Raw genomic sequence first — 25,789 nt, 5'->3', positions numbered from 1 at the left:
GAATGCTCTAAAGTTGCAGACACTTCACTCCCCCCTTTTTTCACCGTCCACTTTGTGGGTTGTTTGGCATTTACAGCAGACACTTGATGAAATATCGCATAAACATTTTATTAAATACAAAATAAATGTTTCCACATTCATGATTTAGTTTAAAAACATTAAAAACCACAAATCCCATGCACTTGACTAATTTGGGGGACTGTACAAAACAGTATATACAACATAATGTACACCTGACGGCTTAGATACAATGCCATAGTAACGCAGAGAGCTTAGATACACTGCTGAAGTGAAGCTGACAGGTTAAATACACTTCCATGGTGTAGTGGACAACTTAGATACACTGCCATAGTACTACTGACAGCTCAGATACAGAGGCATAGTAAAGCTGGCAGCTTAGATACAATGGCACAGTGAAAATGGCAGTTTAGATACACTGACTTATTACAGCTGACAGCTTAGATAACCGGCCAAAGAATAGCTAATGGCTTTGATACCCGCCACAGCACAGCTAACAGTTTAGATACACTGGACTCATAGTACAGCTGAGATCTTAGGGCTCTTTCACACTTGCGTTCTTTTCTTCCGGCATAGAGTTCCGTCGTCGGGGCTCTATGCCGGAAGAATCCTGATCAGGATTATCCCAATGCATTCTGAATGGAGAGAAATCCGTTCAGGATGCATCAGGATGTCTTCAGTTCCGGAACGGAACGTTTTTTGGCCATAGAAAATACTGCAGCATGCTGCGCTTTTTGCTCCGGCCAAAAACCTGGAACACTTGCCTAAAGGCCGGATCCGGAATTAATGCCCATTGAAAGGCATTGATCCGGACTTAAGCTAAACGTCTTTTCGGCGCATTGCCGGAGCCGACATTTAGCTTTTTCAGAGTGGTTACCATGGCTGCCGGGACGCTAAAGTCCTGGCAGCCATGGTAAAGTGTAGCGGGGAGCGGGGGAGCAGTGTACTTACCTTCCGTGCGGCTCCCCGGGCGCTCCAGAGTGACGTCAGGGCGCCCCAAGCGCATGGGTCACGTGATCGCATGGATCACGTCATCCATGCGCATGGGGCGCTCTGACGTCATTCTGGAGCGCCCCGGGAGCCGCACGGACTGTAAGTATACCGCTCCCCCGCTCCCCGCTCCTACTATGGCAGCCAGGACTTTAATAGCGTCCTGGGTGCCATAGTAACACTGAAAGCATTTGGAAGACGGTTCCGTCTTCAAATGCTTTCAGTACACTTGCGTTTTTCCGGATCCGGCGGGCACCTCCGGCAAGTGGAGTACACGCCGGATCCGGACAACGCAAGTGTGAAAGAGGCCTTAGCTACATCGCCATAATACAACTTACAGTACGGGTGAGATAAGTTTCCTCCACATGGTGCACAGCAGATGGCGCTAATTTATACATGTTATAAAATAAAACTGCTGCAAGATGGCAGCACATCATACATGTTAAAAAAAACTGCTGCAAGATGGCGGCACATCATACATGTTAAAAAAAATTGCAAGATGGCGGCACATCATGCAAGTAACAAAAAAAAGCTGCTGCAGGATAGCGGCACATCATGCAAGTTAGAAAAAAAGCTGCAAGATGGCGGCATATCATCAATGTTTAAAAAAACTGCTCCAAGATGACAACACATCATACAAATTATAAAACAAAATTGCTGCAAGATGGTGGTACATCATGCATGTTATAAAAAAAAAACTACTGCAACATGGCGTCACATAATACATGTTATAAAATATGTATGATGCAGGATGGCGGCACATCATACACTAGAAGAAAAACTGCTGCAGGATGGCGGCACATCATGTAAATAATACAATGCAACAGCACTCTGCAAGCCAAATAAAGTACAAAAAAAGTATTCTAATGCTAATGCTACTCTTATTTTGTAAATTAGAGATGCTTGGCAAATACATTTTGTACAAAATTATTTGGGCCCGTCTGCCAAACGTCAAGGCGATCTCTGTAAGACGGGAACCTAACACTAAATGCTACCTGTTATGTGCCATAGCGGCTACCATACAATTTAGGGAGTGTAGGTTCCACATGCATGCTGGGCCCCCTTTGATTTTTTTCATTTTTGGTGCCAAAAGCCTCCATTGAATCCAGGGAATGCAGGTACCAACATGCATGCCGGGCCCACTCCACACCACTCCTGGCGCTAGATGGCCCCCAACGAATGCAATGAGAGTCCACCCTATACTTCTCCTGGTGCCAAAAGGCTTCCAGTGAGTGAGGGAGAGCCGGCCAAGCTAAATACTCACACTGATTAAAATCAGCCTATGGGGCAGACGAGCTGGTCAGGAGCGCACGACTGAGGTGTCAGTCACCCCTCCAGTACAAACTGCAAAGAAAAAAAGGGGGTCAGTCAGCACATCCTACACAACAGAGACGTCCGGGTCGTATGATCCCCAACAGCCATGTTTTTTCTGGCACAATCCCACACATAAGACCTCAAAGCTTATGCAAATTTGAGTTTAAAACGCTAATTTTGGGCAGTTTTGGGGTGTTTTCATCAGTGGAAAGGGGATGGTCCTAATGAACCCCACAATTCTGTTTTCATAATTTCCATAATACTGTGTGCTACAGTGTTTTATCGCCATGGTGTCTCCGGGCACCAACCCACTGCCCAGACGCCCAGTCTATGAAGTACTGAGCTCAGCTACATCCTTAACCCCTTCCCTCCTGCATATATTTTGGGCATTAGTGATCAAGCAATTTATTTCTTTTTTGATCGCCGCCTTCCAAGATCTTTTTTATTTTTCCATCGATGTAGCCGTATGAGGGCTTGTTTTTTTACAGGACAAGTTGTAGTTTTTAATGGCACCATTTTGGGGTACAAATAACTTACTGATGAACTTTTATTAACTCTTTCTGGGAGGGAGAAAGAAAAAAAACTGCAACACTGCCACTGAGTTTTTATGTTATAAGTGTTATGGCGTTCATTTTTCTGTATAAATAACATGATCATTTTTTCCTCTGGGTCAGTACAATTTCAGTGATACTAAATATATATATAACTTTTGACTACTTTTGCACAATAAAAACCCTATTTAATAAAAACAAAACTTTTTGCATCGCCGCATTCCAAGACCCAAAACGTTTTTATTTCCTTTCGACTTAGCTGTGTGAGGGCTTGATTTTTGCAGGACGACTTGTAGTTTTCATTTGTAACATTTTGGGGTACATAACACTTTTTTATCGCTTTTTCTTCCGTTTTCAGTGGTGAATAAGCAAAAAAACTGCAATTCAGTTTTTTTTTTACGGCACTGGGATAAATTACATGATAACTGTATAGTGCGGGTCGTTATGGACGTGGCAATACCAAATATGTGGAGCGGATTTTATTTTTGCATTTTTTTCAATTCAAAAGTGTTTTTTCAATGGAAAAAAGGTGCATTTTTTATTTGATAAACTTTTGAAAAGTTTTTTTACCATTTAATAGTCCCACAAGGGGACTTTAATAGGCAATCTTTTGATCGATTCTATAATTATCTGTATTGCTTATGCGCTGCAGAGCATTATACCGACAGTTGCCATCAGGGTGCGCCAGAGTCATTAGGTCCCAGCCTGCTGTGCACAGACATTGGCACACCGCAACCTCATTCGTGGGGTGCAGATGGGGGACAGCGGGAGTCCGATCCCTCTGTAACCGCTTAGATGCCATTGTTGCTATGGACTGCGGCACCTAAAGGGTTAAATGATCTGGATCGGCACTTTGGCCGATCCGAGCCTTTAGAGCAGGGGCCCGGCTCTCATGTGAGAGCCGAGGCCCCACTCTCCACTGCACAGAAGACCAGTGCACCACTTTTCTAGACCACCGTAAAAAGGTGGTGGCCTAGAATAAATCCCATTAATAACCGCCTTAAAACACGTATTCGCGGTCATTAAGGGGTTAAAGAGGTATGCCATATATGTCGGATAGGTGGCTTTTTCTGTAACTACCATGCACTTGAATGATCAGGAAGCCACCCATTCTTACTACTGGTGGGGGTCCCCTTTAATGGGCTACTCCCAACAGGACATGTATGGCACATCGAAAGAATACACCACTGGGACCTGCTCCTATCTCAAAAAGGGGGCCCCGATGTGAATGGAGAGGACCCTGTGCAGCAGGTGCCTCCCCTTAGGGCCCTCTATATATAAAACATCCCAGGTATAGGAAATGCTGAGTGGTATCTTGCGGCCTAAAATATCTCTTTATGTGTGTCATGGTGCTCCTACCTGGATACCGCTGGATCCCAGGCTTTGGCTCTGAAGCAATAAATAAAGGGGAATAATTGAGGGATAAAATAATAACTTGAGTCCAGACCTTGAGTTGAAGTTCAATGGCAGCTTTACTACGCATAAACGCTCTCCAGAACGGTTTACAAGCTTTGTCTTGGTTCCAGCAGGCTTTAGCATGAAACTGGCAGGCAAACTGCACTCTGCTGTACTGACAGGCTGGCTGTATAACTCAGCTTCTTCTGGATGCTGCACTTCACTTTGTAGTCTGACTCTAGGTTATGCCAGGGAACTTTCCTCCTGGCTCCTGAGGCTTCAAGATTTGGCCTCCATGGCCAGCAGAGCTTAAGGTGCTCTGGCTGGCGTGGGCACGTCCAGCAGAGACATGCCCAAGCACACCTGTCCCCTAGCAGGGGGTGAACTAGACTGACTAGAACTTCTGCCCCACCCTTCCTGCAGGAAGTAGGACTCGCCCACCTCTCTCCAGAGGGGGGAGCTAGAATGCAATGGAAGGTTCCATTCTATCTAATTATAACTCTGCCGTGTTTGCTGCCACCTGCTGGTGAACCAGGCACGTTACATGAACAGTCACATAACATTAGAAATGCACAGTGTGGAGGACCTAGAATAAATGCATAAGATGACATGAGGTTAGATCAATAGAGACAGTAGCAAGGGGCAGAAGCGGTAACACCAATCTGGGGTGTTACACCTGCACAGTATACTTCCTTTTCACAGTGCATTCCTGTTCTGGGGATACGCGCAGGTCCCAGAGGCATACTGTATATGTCCAGTTGGGAGTAACCTTTTAAAGGGGAACCCCCACCATTCGTTAGAATGGGGGGTTTCCTGATCCCGGGGACTGGACCCTATCAGACATTAATGGCATATTGATAGGTTAATAGACCGATGAGAATTCTCCTGTAAGGTTCCCACCATAAGCAGCGTCCAGGCGTTTCGTCGTGCTGAGTGGATGTGTTGCGAGCAGCAGTGACATTCAGGACACGAGGTGACGTAGAAATATCACACGCTCCCGGCTATGGCAGAAGCCCGGCTGCTCTGTTACCACCGAGATCTGGCTGACTCTGATTCTAAATCTGACACTCGCTCCAATAAGGACTTGACTTCACGCAGAGTTCATGGGAAAGTGACTGTTCCCCGTCCTTCCGCAGTGACATGAACCTCGCTGCCCCCTCCATTGCCCCAGTCTGCTGTCTGCAACAAAACTACAGAGCCGGGATCACCAGCAAAGAATGAAGAAAGTCATCGCAACATCTGACCAAAACCATACAAACATATAACATATGAGGCTAAGGCAGTATCACACGTGATAGGCTTAGATATTACTAAGATACTGCTGATGCGCAATGTTTACCCTATCATGTCTGATTCTGTCTGCTGAGCCAGTGTATCTCAGCCTACCATGTGTTATACTGTCTGCTGAGCCAGTGTATCTAAGCCTATCATGTCTGACCCTTTCTGCTGAGCCAGTGTATCTAATCTATCATGTGTGATACTGTCTGCTGAGCCAGTGTATCTAAGCCTATCCTGTGTTATAATTTCTGCTGAGCCAGTGTATCTAATCTTATAATGTGTGATACTATCTACTAAGCTGCTGTATCTAATCCTGTCACGTTTGATACTGTCTGCTGAGCTGTGTATCCGATCCTATAATGTCTGATACTGTCTGCTGAGCTGTGTATCTGATCCTATAATGTGTGATACTGTCTGCTGAGCTTTGTATCAGATCCTATAATGTGTGATACTGTCTGCTGAGCTGTGTATCTGATCCTATAATGTGTGATACTGTCTGCTGAGCTGTGTATCTGATCCTATAATGTGTGATACTGTCTGCTGAGTGGTGTATCTAATCCTATCATGTTTGATACTGTCTGCTGAGCTGTGTATCTATCTAATCCCATCATGTGTGATACTGTCTGCTGAGCTGTGTATCTAATCCCATCATGTGTGATACTGTCTGCTGAGCTGTGTATCTAATCCTATGCTGTGTGATACTGTCTGCTGAGCTGTGTATTTAATCCTATCATGTGTGATACTGTCTGCTGAGCTGTGTATCTAATCCCATCATGTGTGATACTGTCTGCTGAGCTGTATATCTGATCCCATCATGTGTGATACTGTCTGCTGAGCTGTGTATTTAATCCTATCCTGTATGATACTGTCTGCTGAGCTGTGTATCTAATCCTATCATGTTTGATACTGTCTGCTGAGCTATGTATTTAATTCTATCATATGTGATACTGTCTGCTGAGCTATGTATCTAATTCTATCATGTGTGATACTGTCTGCTGAGCTGTGTATCTAATCCTATCATGTGTGATACAGTCTGCTGAGCTATGTATCTAATTCTATCATGTGTGATACTGTCTGCTGAGCTGTGTATCTCATCCTATCATGTGTGATACTGTCTGCTGAGCTGTGTATCTGATCCCATCATGTGTGATACTGTCTGCTGAGCTGTGTATCTAATCCCATCATGTGTGATACTGTCTGCTGAGCTGTGTATCTGATCCCATCATGTGTGATACTGTCTGCTGAGCTGTGTATCTAATCCCATCATGTGTGATACTGTCTGCTGAGCTGTGTATCTAATCCCATCATGTGTGATACTGTCTGCTGAGCTGTGTATCTAATCCCATCATGTGTGATACTGTCTGCTGAGCTGTGTATCTGATCCCATCATGTGTGATACTGTCTGCTGAGCTGTGTATCTAATCCTATCCTGTATGATACTGTCTGCTGAGCTGTGTATCTAATCCTATCATGTGTGATACTGTCTGCTGAGCTATGTATCTAATTCTATCATGTGTGATACTGTCTGCTGAGCTGTGTATCTAATTCTATCATGTGTGATACTGTCTGCTGAGCTGTGTATCTCATCCTATCATGTGTGATACTGTCTGCTGAGCTGTGTATTTGATCCCATCATGTGTGATACTGTCTGCTGAGCTGTGTATCTAATTCTATCGTGTGTGATACTGTCTGCTGAGCTGCGTATCTAATTCTATCATGTGTGATACTGTCTGCTGAGCTGAAAACAGAGTTTTCGGGAAGACTACACGGATGTGTCCATATGAAGATGCTTAGACAATGACCGCCGTCTTGACACACATTGCCATCTGATTGGTTCAAAAGCTGCAGCACAGCTATGACATCACAACAGGAAGACCCGCCCACTGGAGTGAGAGAATTTGCATTCACATACAGGGTCAGCTCCAGGTTTTTGGGGGGTCGTTGGTCCCTTGTCTACCATAGATTTAGCCTGACAAGTATAGAAAATGTTTATTCAGTTCATAAGGGGCCCCAAAAGCCCGTCACAGTTCATAACGGGCCCCAGACGCCCGGCAGACCCTGCTATTGGCCCAGATTCATTACAAGAGGTATGTTTTTAAAAAAATTACTCCAATTTCCCAAAAATGTTCGTACATATTTCAACAAAAAGTCTATCCGACATCAATCAGAAATATTCTACGGGGCTGAAACCCCGGCCCTCGCTGAACGTTCTGTCTTGTCTCCGAGGACGTACAAATACCTCATATGTACAGGAGAAGATCAGAAAATTCCAGATCTTTACCACAGAATGTTCTTTCAGTAATACAGAAAATTCAGACACGTTGGCGCTGATGTCCATTTACTTCCCACGTAACTGATGGACATTTCCCTTGTGTGCTGTGGTTTGAGGACACATGGAGGGTTCCCTCTTGAAGGCTGATGCCAAATCCTACTCCAGTACTTCATGGAGAACAGTGGATGGAGTATGGCTGACACCAAAAAATTTCAAAAAGTGAGTAGTGATACTGAGTTTACAATGACCGTGGGGGTGGACAGATCTGGGGGCAGTAGGTAAAGTTCTTCCATTGTTCTTGTAAGTTTTAGTTGACCAACTGGATATTTGTCTGTACATTGTCCCCTGTACTGACAGTACTGACGGCCGAGGACGCCCTGGTGCATGACAGTCCTGCTGTTTGTCTTCTCATATTAACGGTTCTAGAAGAAGACATCAGCGGGGAAAAAACGTATCTGTGATGTTACAGCTGCTGAGGGATTCCTTGATCCTTATAACCTGCAAATAAATATATCCATTAGTAGCGGAAATAAGATAGATAATAAAGATAGATGGATACAGCACTATTGTAAGTGGGCACAAGTTTACCGTTACTACTGTGGAGGGCACTAAGCGGACTGGGCGGCACTGGGAGTGCATACATAGGTATTGGCCGAAGTTAAAGCCGTGGCTTAGTGTTAATAATTTGCCGATCTTCTCCCTCTTTGAGATTTTCAGAAGTTGGGAGATATGCCAAAGATGCAGAGCGAGAAGCAAGACTGAGCATGTGTCAGCACATTTACTGAGGTGGACACAGACGGACTGTTGAACAGAAGCAGCAGGTGGCGCTATAGTAACATTATTCCTGGAATTTCTAAGGATCGGAACGTTTTTCAATGAGTCTGTTTGCGGGCTACAATATGGGCCATGGCCGGCAAAAGCCGTGTGCATGAGGCCTAAATGGAATGTTCCTTTAGATCCTGGGGGTCCCCACTGGACCAGTAGTGACAGATACACATTCTTAGCTGGGACATCCCATCGATCATGAGAATGGGTGACCTGAGCCCCCATATGAATGGAGTGGCTGTCAAGTATGTCCGCTGCCACTCCATATAGCTCTACAGCGGTGCCGGAGAGGACCCCCGCTCTCGTGATCTGTGGGCATCCCAAGGTAGGACCTCCACCAAACCCTGTAGATTGGTGATAAATTTACAGTTTATCTTGGCACAACCCCTTTTCATTATCAGATCCACCTCTCTGCACACAGGGTGAGATACCTATAGGGGGCGCTGACCACCTACCTTGTGAGACTATTAAGTAAGGATATCATCATAGAGAAGCATGAAAGAGAGGAGAAAACAGAAGAAATTAGGATGATAATCATTGGAAATCATGCAAGTTACTCATGCAAGTCATACCGGACTACAATACCATTGCCGACTGACCCCAGGTTGCCAGTAAGATATATGATATTATTTAGCTACTGCAATCGTCCCAGAAGATTAGGGGGGACCCATGGCCTGCTGCCTAGAAGCCACATCAACCAAGATATAAATTCTTTTTACTGCAGTTGACACTAGGAGGAGCTGTAAACAAGCATTAAATGAGAGCTGTATGCATTTGAATGCAGTGAGCTCCCTCTAGTGGTGGCTGCAGGCAGAAATAATTCCACCATTCAATTCTAAGGGATTTGGAGCTGTGTAGAAGGAAAATTGAGTTCTGATTCCTATAGTGCAATAATATAATCACAGTTAAAAATTATTGATTCAGTGAGACAAAAAAAATACTTGCGTCGACAAACTGATAAAAATCCCATTCAGCTTTTCTGGGGGAAAAAAAACTAGGTGACAAGCTATATGGCTGCCATCACATCTTCTTCCAATGGGTTGTCACCCACCAGACCCTTAGCTAAGCAGTACCTTGCTCCTGTATTGGTATGCAATTAGCTATTCTGGGTTCTGGGAAAGCTGGGTGACAGAGCGGTATATAGTGTCTCTCTATTAGCTTCCAGAGTTAAAGCAGAGCCGTGGCGCCTGTGCAGGAATCTACCAGAGATAAAGCGGACGGAGCGCTGTTTGTGGTTTATCTAACAGAGATAATTTCTTGTAATTAGCACCAATCTGGTTATCAGCAGCATTAAGTAAAGTGCTAAAGTGCTGTCACATCACCGCCTGTTAATTGCCTTCTTTCCTTTGTCGGAGTCTCAGATGCATTACTGGAACGTTTTTCCGTTTAGTGCGTTCGTTTACGCCAAGATCCAAGCTCCAATTACGATAATTGTGCCATGTAAATGAGCAAAACGGTCGGCGGCAAATATCTGCATGTCACCAAGTCAGTAGGATACTACACAATAGATATCAGAGACTTCTAGGAGAAGACATACCTAACCTTTAGGGGGCGCTGTGTTAGGGTAGACCTCAGAAAATCTCAGGGATGATGGGAGTTTATGAAATGCGACGATTAGAATTGTTATGGTCTTCACTTTGGTCCCTCTTACTAAGATTTTGGGCCTCATAGAAGCTACATAGTTGTCTACTCTCCTAGAGAGTGAAGACCTCCTGGACTCCTGCTCCCTAGTTCCTGATGTTGGGGCTGATTAGTCCCTCACTTGACACTAGCCTAGGGACGTGTGGTAGCACTGGGAGTGAGGAGGAGTGCATGCCAGAGGGAGCAAGGAGCGGTCTGAAAATATGGTCTGAGGTCTGTGCTCTGAGGATGGGTCCGAGAACTGTATTCTGAGATCTGGTACTGTGGTCAGGGGTCTGTATTCTGAGGATGGGCCTGAGGTTTGAATTCTGAGGCCTGGTCCTGAGGTCTTTAGTCTGAGGTCTGGTTTGAGATCTGTATGTTGAGGTCTGGGGTCTGGTTTGGGGCTGGTATGCTGAGGTCTGGGGACTGGTCTGGGGTCTGCATGCTGAGATCTGTGGTCTTGTTTGGAGCCTGTAGGCTGAGGTCAGGGGATTGGTCTGGGGTCTGTATGCTGAGGTCTGGGTTCTGGTCTGGGGTCTGCATGCTGAGGTCTGGGTTCTGGTCTGGGGTCTGTATGCTGAGGTCTGGGGTCTGGTTTGAGGTCTGTATGCTGAGGTATGGAGTCTGTATGCTGAGGTCTTGCAACTGGTCTGGGGTCTGTATGCTGAGATCTGGGCTGTGGTTTAGGTCTGTATGCTGAGGTCTGGGGTCTGTATGCTGAGGTATGGAGTCTGTATGCTGAGGTCTGGGGTCTGTATGCTGAGGTCTGGAATCTGGTTCAGGTCTGTATGCTGAGGTCTGGGGACTGTTCTGGGCTGGGTCTGTATCCTAAGGTTTGGGGCCTGTATGCTGAGGTATGGAGTCTGGTTTGGGGTCTGTATTCATTTTGGGTACTGAGTCTGTATCGGTTCTGTATTTGTTTTAAAATCTGGGGTCTGTATTTTGGGCTTTGGGGGTGTATATTTATTCTGGGGTCTGAATTAATTTCTGTGTCTGGTCTGGGGTCTGCTTTCATTTTGAGGACTGTATTTATTTTGGGGTCAATTTAATTCTGAGGTCTACTAAATTTGGGGTATGGTCAGAAGTCTACTATATCTACACAGGAAAGACAGGGAGAAGGAAGTGTATTCCTGTATGTATGCTCTGTGACCGGGTGACCAAAGACAGCTTTCCGAAGCGTACAAAAATGGCTACCAGCGGCTGCAACTTCCTATTCCTCATTATAGTAGGAACAGCAGCTCTGGAGCACAAGCTGCTGATGTAACGGGTGATACACTGTCCAGACTTACAGGAGAATTCAAAGCACGTTGCATCTGATGGAACTACAAGTCCCAGGAATCTCTTCTGCCTGACTACAAGGCACCCTGGGACTTGTGCTCGGACTGCAACCCGTTACCTACCAGCAGACAAGATGCTGTTACGCATTTTGTAAGAGTTAATCTCCCGCCTTACCTTCTCTTATTGTCATGACAACCAACAAGGATAAAACAGTGTAAAATTAGAACGCTATGTTTGGTGAATCGCGTCCCGCTCTGGCGCTGGGCGGCAACAAATACTTCCCAGCACTAATGTCAGAGACTGGACTCGCAGGAATGAGAGAAAGAAAAACTGTAACTGTGCCAATGAAACCGGCCAAAAATTCCAAGATTTACCCCCGAATCAGCAATGTCAATTTTTACTGTCCTTAAAGGGCCAGTCCAGCAGCGCACTCATCCGTGCACTGCGAACCTATCTATTTATCCCAAGATTCCTTATTCATGAATAGAATTACAGATCTACAGTAAAGACTGACACATGGGTATAATATCAATATTTTGTATGTTTTTTTTTTCATTGTGTTCCTTATATGTAAATGTCAGCCATAGTTCCCACATAAGTGCCAGTGTCCATGCACATAACTGCAGACTGTAGCAGCTGGTGTAGGGATCAAAGGTTGAGGGGTGCACAGCTAAAGAGTTAAATTTGTTTTAAAAAGGGCTAGAATGAGTTTAAAAAAATGCTATACCCTCAATGATCCCATGCTGCTGCTGTTCCGAATCTGCTCTGGTTCTTGCTGATCTGCACTTCGCGGTTCCAACCGAAACTCCTGGCTCAGGTAATCACCATCTGAGACGGGTCACATCTGTGATTGGCTGATCGGGCATTTCCAGCTATGCCCTATGTTTTGCATGGGCAACAGGTACTGAAGATCAGCCATAACCGGAGCTGTGTCGGAACAGCAGCAGCGGGGGAACGGTGAGTAACACTTATTATTTGAATTCTGCAACCCATTCTGAGAAAAATTATTAATGCTTGCAGTCACCACTAGAGGGAGCTTCTTAATAAAGGTTTATACAGTTAGGAATAAGTTAATTGGAAGGTGTATACATTTGTATGCAGTGAGCTCCCCCTAGTGGCGACTGCAGGCAATGAGAATTTTACAATGCGTTCCTGTGCTGACGCCTGAAGCCCAGAGATGATTGGCTGACTTTTTGAAAGTGGGAAAAGTGTTACAGGCCAAAATGTAATCTACACGAATATTCTGAAGGGTCTACGAGTATCAGGCAGTCAGCTTCTGAAATCTAGGGCCGCCGTCCGGCTTCAGTCATGTTCTGACTATGTGTTATAGGAGCTATAAATGGGAGTAGTTGTCTTTCCTTATTAAACAAGTGTCCTGAGCCCCGTCTTATCCCCCTGGGGGGGTAAACTGGAAGACGTCTCAGCAAGGGCACACTGGGGCTAATTAAAGAAAACGCCTCTATTTAGAAAACTCAGACAGAAGGAAACGAGGCTCCGGGGAGAGAGGTTCCTCCATCTTCCTACGGCCTGCCCGTCTTAAGGGCATCATCTCTCTGCGTCATGGGGAATGTAAAACACCAGAAAGATGGAAAATAGGTCAACTTTATTTCAGGAAAGTTAAATTTATTCACGCCGCTGCGGCTCAGCGTGGAAGGGGTGTATGCCAGGCGTGCAGACCCCGGCGATCTTCACAGAGAGCAAATCCGTCACCCACATGTAGACAAATAGCGGCAAACAGATAACATCATGGAAACTGAGAATTTTTTTTCTTTTTCCACAATTTCTCAAAAAAAAAAAAAAAATTAAAGGCTCTGAATGTAGCACAATTCTAGTGCACCCAGTGCCAAATAAAGTGCATTATCTGACATGTGCCACTATCTATTATCTATCTATCTATCTATCTATCTATCTCATATCTATCTATCTACCTGATATCTATCTCCAATCTATCTATCTATTGATCATCTCTTAGGGCTCATGCACACGAACGTATTTTCATTCCGTTTTTTTTGCGAACCCTATGCGGAGCCATTAATTTCAATGGGTCTGCAAAAAAAAAAAAAACAGAAGTTACTCCGTGTGCATTCTGTTTCCATATGTCCGTTTTTCAGTTCTGCAAAAAATAGAACATGTCCTATTATTGTCCGCATTACGGACAAGGATAGTACTGTTCTATTAGGGTCCAGCTGCTCCGTTCCGCAAAATACGGAATCCACACGGACGTCATCCGGATTTTTTGCGGACCGCAATATACATACAGTTGTGTGCATGAGGCCTTACTCTGAGAACCCAGCACTCATCACACAAAACACCATTTCACATCAATGTACATCATGCAATTCCCCATTTCTCCTCTGGTGGCGCTGCAGGGAAGCAACACTTGCTGCCGTGTTCCCCCACAGATTAAGCTGATCACTTGAGGTACCTGCAGTGGGATGCGCTGTGATCAGCTGGAGACCCTTTTAAAAACAGGAACTATAAAAAGCGGAGAACCCCTTTAACTAGTCTGGTATACACAAACGGAAAATGCAAATGTGATCGCACACTGCATCCAGCACTCTGCCCTCCATGCTGGATGAGACATTGGTTTATATTTTGGCCAAAGCATAGTAAGCCACTCACCGCGTCAAGGTTGTCTCATGAGTGGTCCCTAACTCTTGTTCCTACCTGTTCATGGGCCATAACAGCCACATGAAATCCAGGGAATGCAGGTCAGCATGCAAGCCAAGTACACTTTGCTTGTAACCCCGTCCGGTGCCATTACAGCTTTCATCGGATCCAGGGATGCAAGTACCAACATGCATGCTGAACCCACCATATACTTCTCCTGGAGCCAGATGGCTAATGGTAGGTTCTATACAAGCAGACTCAGTTTTATACTGACTTTAAAACCAGCCTCCAGGACAGATTAACTGGTCAGGTGTGCATGACTCAAAGGAGATCGCCACGCCTCCAATATATGTTACAAACCCCCTATAAATTTTTTTCTTTGTAGTATATATTGGAGGCGTGGCGATCTCCTTGGAGTCATTGCACACCTGACCAGTTAATCTGTCCTGGAGGCTGGTTTTAAAGTCAGTATAAAACTGAGTCTGCTTATATAGAACCTACCATTAGCCATCTGGCTCCAGGAGAAGTATATGGTAGGTTCAGCATGCATGTTGGTACTTGCATCCCTGGATCCGATGAAAGCTGTAATGGCACCGGACGGGGTTACAAGCAAAGTGTACTTGGCTTGCATGCTGACCTGCATTCCCTGGATTTCATGTGGCTGTTATGGCCCATGAACAGGTAGGAACAAGAGTTAGGGACCACTCAATTGAGACGACCTTGACGCGGTGAGTGGCTTACTATGCTTTGGCCAAAATATAAACCAATGTCTCATCCAGCATGAAGGGCAGAGTGCTGGATGTAGTGTGCGATCACATTTGCATTTTCCGTTTGTGTATGTATTTCGCCATAGTGATGTGCACCTGCAGGCAGGTTGTGCGGACTCAACCCCCTATAAATTTTAGTCTGGTATACAGTTAGCACATTTTTTCCCTTTTTGCAGACCCCTTCTGGCATCTGGGTTGTGACTCTTTTGTCCAAACATACCTGTGTCATCCTGTCCTTAACATTCCCGGCTGGCAGCACAATATCCCTACAATCGTGAACATGTTAAATATACAATTCATCGATCCTGCCTTGTGTAAATATACCTGCTTCCAGCAGCTCCTGGATCTGACATGTTTACAGAACGGAGCCCGGGTGATCTAGAACGTTTATAGAAAACCTCCACGAACAATTATCTTGGCCACATTCTTCTAATAGAAGAAATAACTTCCCTGTAGTAGAGAGAGCTTGAAGCCAGATAAGAGGATGGTCTACTTCTATCAATCTTGTCCATATACAGAGTATATGAGTAGAGATGAGCGAATTTTTAAAAAATGTGATTTGGCCGGTACGCCTGAATTTTTAGAAAAAATTTGTTTTGATCCGAATTTATTTGCGGCGAATCGCGTTAATAAACGGCTATTTCCGGGCTGCAGAGAGCCTTTATAGTGGTGTAGAACACTGTGCCTTGCAGTAACACGCATAGGGAGTCTGCTGTGGTAGTGAAATAATACTGTGAGTCCGTATAACATGCAGATGACAGGCGTCACTCTTAGAATCACTGCACACTTCACTTATTTGGGCAGTCACGGGGCCAAAACTGACCAAATAACTCAAGTATGAACTCAGCCTTACAGGTCAATGTTAGCGCCAAGAAGAAGCGCACTCCTTTTACACCGTCGGCAGCTGATTCCACATAGATGTCTACAGAACCTGTTCTATTAGATCCCTGTTCTACAAGTAGAGTTTGTGTTGACGTCACTGATTATTTTGCCCTTCCTCTGATCCGTCAGAACAATAACCCCCAAAAAACGGATCCTGTCTGTTGAGCATCCGCCTTCAGTCGGTCAGCATTTGGTCAGTAATCCATCAGTATTGCTAATGGCAAAAGAAAACAGGAGTGGATCCAAAACAGACATGACACGTGAATGGAATATTTGCATGTCTTCTGTGTTTTGTACCCACTCCTGCTTTTGGCTACCAAATCACAAGCCAATTCTAATAGGACTATACAGGCCCTTTAGCTGCTACACAGACAGGATCCATTGTGCGTCTCATTTTTCCTTCCTTATGACAGATCAGAAGAAGGGTCAAATAAATGATGATGTCAGCCAGGCCGATAGGCAAAATAGTGGCCCAGTCATGAAGTGGGGAGGGTGGGAACAGCATGAGAAGTCCACAGAGTGGCCCCATGACTTAGTGGTGAGGTGGAAGCAGCATGAGGAGACCACAGAGTGGCCTAATGACAGAGTCTGGAGGTGGCGTCAGCGTCAGGAGGAGGCCTCAGAGTGGCAAAATGACAGTGTGGAGGTGGTGGCAGAATCAGGAAGCCACAGAGTGGCACAATGACAGAGTGTGGAGCTGGCGGCAGCAGCATCAGGAGGAGGCCACAGAGTGGCAAAATGACAGTGTGGAGGTGGTGGCAGAATCAGGAAGCCACAGAGTGGCACAATGACAGAGTGTGGAGGTGGCAGCAGCATCAGGAGGCCACAGAGTGGCACAATGACAGAGTGTGGAGCTGGCGGCAGCAGCATCAGGAGGAGGCCACAGAGTGGCACAATGACAGTGTGAAGGTGGCAGCAGCAGCATCAGGAGACCACAGAGTGGCAAGGTGACATAGTGTGGAGGAGGCAGCAGCATCAGGAGGCCACAGAGTGGCACAATGACAGAGTGTGGAGGTGGCGGTATCAGCAGCAACAGGAGGAGGCCACAGAGTGGCACAATGACAGTGTGGAGGTGGCATCAGCAGCATCAGGAGACCACAGAATGACCCGGTGACAGAGTGGGGAGGTGGCATCAGCAGCATCAGGAGACCAGGGAGTGGCAAGGTGACATAGTGTGGAGGTGGCAGCAGCATCAGGAGACCACAGAGTGGCAATGTGACAGTGTGGAGGTGACAGCAGAATCAGTAGACCACAGAGTGGCATGGTGACATAGTGTGGAGGTGACAGCAGAATCAGGAGACCACAGAGTGGCAAGGTGACATAGTGTGGAGGAGGCAGCAGCATCAGGAGACCACAGAGTGGCAAGGTGACAGAGTATGGAGGTGACAGCAGAATCAGGAGACCACAGAGTGGCAAGGTGACATAGTATGGAGGTGACAGCAGCATCAGTAGACCACAGAGTGACCCGGTGACAGAGTGGGGACGTGGCAGTCGCATCAGGAGACCACAGAGTGGCAAGGTGACATAGTGAGGAGGTGGCAGCAGCATCAGGAGACCACAGAGTGACCTGATGACAGAGTGGGGAGGTGGGTGGAAATACGAGTACCAGCTGAAGATGGTGGCTGAAAGAAGGACAACTTGGCATCAGGTGGGTGGCATCAGGCAGGTGGCAGCATCAGAACAGTAGCTGAGGCAGGTAGCCAGAAGAAACCGGTCTCTTTTGTCAAAGTGTTGGTGTGGCACCATGGTTGATCTAGTCTGATGCATCAGGCCATGGTGGGTGGAAATCCTGGCTGATCCACGCCTGATTCATCTTGACAAAGGTCAGTCTCTTCACATTTAGGGTGGACAGGCGAGTTCTCCTTGGGGTAACTATGGCCCCTGCCGCACTAAACACCCGCTCTGATGCCACACTACTGGCCAGGCAGGACAGTTTTTCCAGAGCAAACTCTGCTAGTTGCGGCCACAAATCCAGTTTGGCTGCCCAGTAGTTCAGCGGATCTTCAATGTGGGGTGGCAGGGTGCTGTCCAAGTATGCCACCACCTGCTGGTTCAGGTCTTGCTGCTGCTGCTGGTGAGTAGTTTCTTCTCTAGGCAGGTGAAGAAAGCTGCTCATCAGTGACTCTAGACTCAAGTTGCTGCTGATGGAGCTGGAACCACTCCTACCCCCCCAAACTGCCACAGCAGCCATGGTAGAGGAACATGAGCGCAAAGGGCCCCCCCCCCGGTCAGACCTGCGGGAGGATGGACAATGGCGCAGATAGGCAGCGGCCAGCTCACTACATAGGATGTCTCTATAATAGTTCAGTTTGTCCTCCCTCTCAGTGGGTGTAAAAAAGGCCCCCATTTTGGACCGGTAGCGATGGTCCAACAAGGTGGAGAGCCAGAAGTCATCCCTCTGCCGAATGGTGACAATTCAGCTGTCACTATGCAAGCAAGTGAGCATGCATCGGTCCATTTGTGCAAGTGACTCAGAAGGACTCCCTGCCTCCATCTCCACTACATACTGCCACAGTGTGTCTGGATCCTCTGCCTTGTCTTCCTCATCGCCCTGTAGCTCCTCTGGCTGCTCCTGCTCCTCCTCTCCTGTCCCCCGTGTGTAAAAAACACCCATTTCACTACACATTGCTTGTGCTCCAATGTCCTCCTCCTCCAGTCCAGTCCCCACAGGGCTCATGTGGCCGTGAGATTTAGGCACCATGTCTCCAGTCCCCTGACCAGCAAGATTTACCATCATCTGTTCCAAGACATGAAGCAGTGGAATGACGTTGTTCATCCCGTAGTCCTGGTGACTGACAAATAACGTGGCCTCCTCAAAGGGCTTGAGCCAATGGCAGGTGTCACGCATGAGCTGCCACTGGCTGACATCGAAGTTACACAGAGGAGTACTCCTGTCCGCTTGGATCATCAAGAAATCGTTTATGGCCTTTCTCTGTTCGTATAGTCGGTCCAACATATGGATGGTGGAATTCCAACAGGTGGAAACGTCGCATATCAGCCTATGTTGGGGGATGCCGTTCTGCCGCTGCAGATCAAGGAGGGTGTGCTTTGCGGTGTAGGAGTGACTGAAGTGCATGCATAGTTTCCTGGCCATTTTTAGGATGTCTTGCAGATGGGTGGAAGACTTCAGGAACCGCTTGACAACCAGATTGAACACGTGTGCCATGCAGGGCGCATGGCTCAGCCCTCCTTGACGCAGCGCCGACACCATGTTCTTCCTGTTGTCGGTCACCATGGTTCCGATTTTGAGTTGTCACAGAGAAAGCCAGGATTCGATTTCTTGATGAAGGACACGGAGAAGTTCCTCCCCTGTGTGACTCAGTTCGTCTAGGCAAACGAGGTGGAGAACAGCGTGACACCGCCGTGCCCTGTACATGTGGTATGCTGAAGGGGCACTGTGAATTGTCCCTGCAGGGGAAGCTGAGGACATGGTGAAGGATGAGGAGGCAGAGGCGGACATTGTCGCAGGACCAACGGCGTGAGAACGTGGAGGCGGAAGCGGCGTCACCTGGCCAAGTTGCTGGTGTGGCTGTGCAGGACCCACATTCACCCAGTGGGCCGTAAAGGACATGTCCCTGACCGTAGTTACAGCTCCACACGTCGGCACTGCTGTGCACTTTGGCAGACACCGACAGGCTCAAGGACTGGCCCACCTTCTGTTCTACATGTGTGTGCAGGGCTGGTACTGCCTTTTTGGCAAAGAAATGACGGCTTGGGACTTTCCACCTCGGCTCGACACAAGCCATCAGTTATCTGAAATATGCAGAGTCCACCACTTGGAAAGGGACGGACTGCAGCACCAGCAACTTGGCCAGGAGCACGTTCAGCTTCTACGCCGTTGGATGCGTGTACGCATACTGCTGTCTCTTGGCAATCGCTTTGGTGATCGATTGCTGATGGAATGACTGACGAGGAATAGGAGGAGGAGGAGTAGCAGCATCAGGACCAGCAGATGATGGGAAGGACAGACAGCTCCCTTCGGCTGAGGTGGTGGAGCCTTGACTGCCTGAAACCGGGTGCGTGCCTCTGGGTGATGCAGCGGTTGCTGCGGCAGGCTGGACCACCACAGCGAAGCCACGGTTCTCCCAGGCCACTTTATGGTGACGCTGCATATGTTGACGCGGGGCCGTGGTGCCCACAGATTCTACATATGGCCATGTTCACCTGCTCCGGCGGCTTAACAAAAAACTGCCACACCACCGAGTAGGTGATTTTACCCCCAACACTACGCACTGACTGACTGCTACCGCCGCTGCTTCCGTGAACCCGTGCACCACTACTTTCCGGGCAGGTAGGCTCCTGCGAAGCGGGTGGTCTACCCCGGGCACATTTCGTTACCGACCTCCCACTGCTGCCACCCTGCTGACTCCCGGCCACACTAGCAACTTGCTGGCTCCGCCGCTGTCTCACGGGCAAGCTGCCACCCCCTTCTCCCAATGATGAAGCCCCTAATTCACCTGGCTCCCAAATGCAATCAGCTACATCACCATCATCGAGTACTGTCCTCGATGTCCCCCTTAACGGTCTCTGGGTCAGGAGCCTCACCGCTCGCAACACCAGCTCCCACACCACTCTCCTTATCACTATTTGCCTGCCTCGCGGAGGAAGCGGCAGATGTCTCCTCCACATCTTGGCTGGCCAGTAACTGCTGACTGTCCTCTAGTAGCTCGTCCTCGCTGTATAGTGGGGCTAAGTCCACAGCATATAATACTTCTCTGGCTGAGGGAACAGAAAAGGACAGAGGCAGGTTGAGGACAGGTGAGGGTACTGGGCCTGCTCCCGGGCCATGCCAACTAAGGGTTGTGTCTGACGAACCCACTGACTCTTGGCTGGGGGTGTCTGATGTCACTTGGGATAAAGCGGATGACCGAGTCAACCATTCAAGAACCGCTGGGTTGCTGGTCAAGACACGACCGCTAGATGACACTGGGAGCTCAGGCCTCTCGCTGTGACTCCTGCTGCCACGCCTCCTTACTCTGCTGCAACCTGTGCCTGCGCCAGAAACATTTAGGCCTCTGCCACTCCCCTGTGCAGGGCCTGGCACTTCTCTGTCTGACATACTGTTAGATCTAATAAATAAATAGGAAATTAAAACACCCCAAAAAAGTCTGTAATTTTCTCACTTCACCACACAACGGCTAATAAGCCCTTTTTTCCCCACTAATACACGCCAAAAAGGGTTGTAATTTTCTCACTTCACCACACAACGGCAAATACTTTTTTTGTGCCACTAATACACGCAAAAAAGGGCTTTAGAACATATAACTGCACCGCTGAACGGCAAATTTATTTTTCTTTTTTCCACTTATACACTCCACAAAAGGCTTTAGAACATATAACTGCGCCGCTGGACGACAAATATATTTTTCTTTTTTCCACTTACGTATACACTCCACAAAAGGGCTTTAGAACATATAACTGCACTGCTGAATGGCAAATAGGCCCTTATTTTTTTCCACTTATACATAACACAAAAGGCTTTAGAACATATAACTGCACCGCTGAACGGCAAATATATTTTTCTTTTTTCCACTTATACACTCAACAAAAGGCTTTAGGACATACAACTGCACCGCTGAACGGCAAATATTTTTTTCTTTTGCCACTAATACACAAAAAAAAGGGCTTTAGAACATATAACTGCACCACTGAACGGAAAAAAAAAAAATTGTGGCACTAATACACGCCAAAAAGGGCTGTAATATTCGCACTTCACCACACAACGGCTAATAAGCCCTTTTTTCCCCCACTACTACAAGCCAAAAAATGCTTTAGAACATATAACTGCACCGCACAAGGGCAAATAAGATGTGTAAATATTTCTTTGTAATAAACCCTGTTAATGGCTGTATCACACAGCACTTGCACCCCAATAACAAGAACGGTTTGCTGGAATTACAGAGCTGTATAATGGCAATTTGTATCCGCAGTCAGTACAGCAAGGTGTAATAGGATTGTTCCTATGACCCAGGCTGTAACCTCCCCTACTGAACCCTGTTCTACATAAATGATGTGGAATGATTCCTCCCTATCCTTTCCCTACACCTTGAATAATCTTTCCCTGCACTTGTAAATTGTTTTTTAGCACATTGAAGTCTTTCCTAGCACTGTCCCTAGCGCCTGCTGACATCTCTACCTGCACTAAGTACAATGGAAAATGGCAGAATCCAAGATGACTGAGGCTATTTATAGGGCTGTGACATCACAGGGCTGGCTGGCTGCTGATTGGCTGCATGCATGGCATTATGGGTGATCCCGCGTTCCCAGAGTTCCTTGCTCCATGTCCTCACACGTGCAGCAACCATTTTAGGAAAAAATGTGATTCGTTACCACAAAGCGTGAGGAAATTCGGATTTGGTGAAAATCTAATTTTTCCTGAAATTCGGATCGAATTCCCCTTCGTCAACTTTGATTCGCTCATATCTATATATGAGGCTCAAAATCATAAAAGTGCACCTCCAGTGTCTTCTGGACTACTACACTTTGTAGGACAGGAAGCCAGACATATTTGCTTTAATGAGCAGTTTTTTCTGTCATCCAGTCCAAATGTATGAGATGTATGAAGCAGACTAGAGCCTTCACTTCATGTCTGGTCTCAATTTTAGTTTTTTTGATGTTGGAAAACTTTTCCTCCAAGCTAACAACCCCTCCTAACCAACTTCTCCTGCTAGCTAACTTTTCCTCCTACTGTAGCTAAAGTCTCCTCCTAGCTAACTTCTCCTCCTAGCTAAAGTCTCCTCCTTGCTTAAGTCTCCTCCTAGCTAAAGTCTCCTCCTAGTTAAAGTCTCCTCCTAGCTAACTTCTCCTCCTAGCTAAAGTCTCCTCCTAGCTAAAGTCTCCTCCTAGCTAAAGTCTCCTCCTAGCTAAAGTCTCCTCCTAGTTAAAGTCTCCTCCCAGCTAACTTCTCCTCCCAGCTAACTTCTCCTCCCAGCTAACTTCTCCTCCCAGCTAACTTCTCCTCCCAGCTAACTTCTCCTCCCAGCTAACTTCTCCTCCTAGCTAACTTTTCCTCCTACTGTAGCTAAAGTCTCCTCCTAGCTAACTTCTCCTCCTAGCTAAAGTCTCCTCCTAGCTAAAGTCTCCTCCTAGCTAAAGTCTCCTCCTAGCTCACCTCTCCTCCCAGCTAACTTCTCCTCCCAGCTAACTTCTCCTCCCAGCTATCTACATCTCCCAACTGACTTCTCTTCCCAGCTAACGTCTCTAGCTAACTTTTTCTCCTACCTAACTTCTACTTCTAGCTAACTACTCAATGATTCCACTCGGCCTAGACATCCTTAGCTTAGAGCAATGCAAACCTAGTTGCTTTTCATTGTCTGTGAAAATCTAGGGCAGTGTCATGGCTTCTATGAGTCAAAGCTATTAGTGATTTTTCTTGCAACTGTGAACCCAAAGAGCCTGGAGAAGTGGCACTTACTTGCCAGAATGACCATATCCATACCCCAGAATATACTCATGATCCATCCGACCATGACGATCGCTGTAAGGATTTGGATGAGGGCAGCAGCTATGTTCAACCAGAAAACGCAGCATATGTGGCGGTTGGGGAGGTCGGTCCTTGCTCCACACAGCACGGTGAACGCTGACACAAATGTCCCTAAAAGAGACAAGAGAGAGGATAACATCACATACAGTCCCTAGGGGGAAAAGTAGACACTGACTCTCACTTACCATTTTATATTGTTTTTCTTGAATTTCAGCCTACTTAATACTACCATATAGTGCTCAAATTTTCAGCATCCAAATAGTACTATAGTTCCCACATAATACTGCCTTATAGGTTCCACATAATACTACAGTATAGTTCCCACATATTACTGCTGTACAGTTTCTACATAATATTGCTGTATAGTCGCCCCATAATTCTGTAATTGATAAGTGTAAACTATATGCTATATAGTTCCCACATTATACTGCCATATATTTCCCACATAATAATGCTAAATCGTTCCTTCAAAATGCTGCTATTTAATTTTTACAATAACACTGCTATATAGTGCCCACATAATACTACCATATAGTTCCCACATAATAGTTATATAGTTCCCACATAACACTGCTATTTATTCCCCCATAATACTATTAATGATAAGCATAAACCATATGTCATATAGTTCCCACATAATACTGCTGTATAGTCCCCACATAACACTGCAATATGGTTCTCACATTATACTGTTATACAGTCCACACATATTTCTGCTATATAGTTCTACTTCTTACATAACACTGCTATATAGTCCCTTCATAATTCTGTCATATATTTCCCACATAATAGTTCTAAAGTTCCCACATAATACTACTATATAATTCCCACATAATAGTTAAATATTTCACACATAATACTGCTGTATAGTCCCCACATAATGCTGCTATATAGTTCTTACATGACACTGCTATACAGTTGAAACCAGAAGTTTCCATACACTATATAAAAATACACATCTGCATGTTTTTCTCAATATCGGACATGAAATCAGAATAAACGTTTTCGGTCAATTAGGATTACCATAATTATTATTATTTGCCAAATGCCAGAATAATGAGAGAGAATGTTTTAAGGCATTTTTATTACTTTGTGCAAAGTCAAAAGTTTACATACATTTCACTAATATTTGGTACCATTGCCCTTAGGCCTCTTTCACACTACCGTTTTTTTTTTTTTTTTTGTTTTGTGGGCCGTTTTTTGCGTTCCGTATACGGAACCATTCATTTCAATGGGTCCGCAAAAAAACGGAATGTACTCCGTATACATTCTATTTTCGTATCTCCGTTCCGTGCAAAGATAGAACATGTCCTATATTTGGCCGCAAATCACGTTCCGTGGCTCCATTAAAATCAATGGGTCCGCAAAAAACACGGAATGCATACGGAAATGTACTCCGTATGTCTTCCGTATCCGTTCCGTTTTTTGCGGAACCATCTATTGAAAATGTTATGCCCAGCCCAATTTGTTCTATGTAATTACTGTATACTGTATATTCCATATGGAAAAACGGAACGGAAAAACGGAACCGAAACGGAAACACAATAAAAACAAAAAAATAGAACAACGGATCCGTGAAAAACGGACTGCAAAACACTGAAATAGCCATACGGTAGTGTTAAAGAGGCCTTAGGCTCCATTCACACGTCCGTGGTGAAATTGCGGATCCGCAACACACCCGCCCGGCACCCCTACAGAAATGCCTATTCTTGTCCGCAGCTGCGGGCAAGAATAGGACATATTCTATCTTTTGCGGAGCTGCGGACCTGAAGAACACTGTGTGCTGTCCGCATCCATTTTTCCGTCCCCATAGAGAATGAATGGGTCCGCACTCGTTCCGCAAAATTGCGGAACGGATGCGGACCCATTTGCGGACGTGTGAATGGACCCTTAAACTTTATGACTTGGGTCAAACCTTTTGGATATCCTTCCACAAGCTTCTCACAATAGTTGGTCGGAATTTGGGCCCATTCCTCCTGACAAAACTGCTGTACCTGAGCCATGTTTGTTGGTCGCCTTGCTCGCACCTGCCTTTTCAGCTTTGCCCATAAATTTCCAATAGGATTGAGATCAGACCTTTGTGACGGCCGCTCCAAAACATTGACTTTGTTACCCTTAAGCTACTTTGTAACCAGCTTGGCAGTATGCTTTGGGTCATTGTCCATTTGGAAGACCCATTTCTGCCCAAGCTTTACCTTCCTGGCTGATCTCTTGAGATGTTGCTTCAGTATTTCCACATAATCTTCTTTCCTTATGATTCCATCTATTCTGTGAAGTGCACCAGTCCCTCCTGCAGCAAAACAACCCCACAACATGATACTGCCGCCCCCGTGTTTCACAGTTCGGATGGTGTTCTTAGTAGTGTTGGACAAGCACAATGGAAGTCAATGGGAGAAGCCCCTGCTCTGAAAAGGGGAGGGTGTTGGGACTCTAGTTCGGCTTAGGAGTCCCAGCTCTGACTCCATATCTAGCTATATCCATACATGGAGTCAGTGCTTGGGGA

At 46.2% G+C, this 25,789-nt stretch overlaps 1 protein-coding gene across 2 annotated transcripts in view; it reads right to left on the bottom strand.

Moving 5' to 3' along the window:
• Positions 1–7,617: 7,617 nt before the first annotated feature.
• Positions 7,618–25,789, bottom strand: part of STUM (stum, mechanosensory transduction mediator homolog) — a 62,489-nt gene continuing 44,317 nt past the window's right edge. The window contains exons 2-4 of one of the 2 annotated variants that reach the window (XM_040427628.1): positions 23,218–23,397; positions 9,099–9,107; positions 7,618–8,316 (exon numbers count right to left, since the gene is read on the bottom strand). In XM_040427628.1, coding sequence (XP_040283562.1) covers positions 8,282–8,316; positions 9,099–9,107; positions 23,218–23,397 — 224 coding nt within the window. In that variant the 3' untranslated portion in view covers positions 7,618–8,281. The remainder of the gene's footprint in view (positions 8,317–9,098; positions 9,108–23,217; positions 23,398–25,789) is intronic. The other variant, XM_040427629.1, reaches the window with a different exon arrangement.

Source organism: Bufo bufo, chromosome 4 (genome assembly GCF_905171765.1).
Source record: "Bufo bufo chromosome 4, aBufBuf1.1, whole genome shotgun sequence".
Classification (NCBI taxonomy): domain Eukaryota; kingdom Metazoa; phylum Chordata; class Amphibia; order Anura; family Bufonidae; genus Bufo; species Bufo bufo.
Note: the sequence above shows the minus strand (reverse complement) of the source record. Positions and strands in the feature narration are given on the sequence as shown.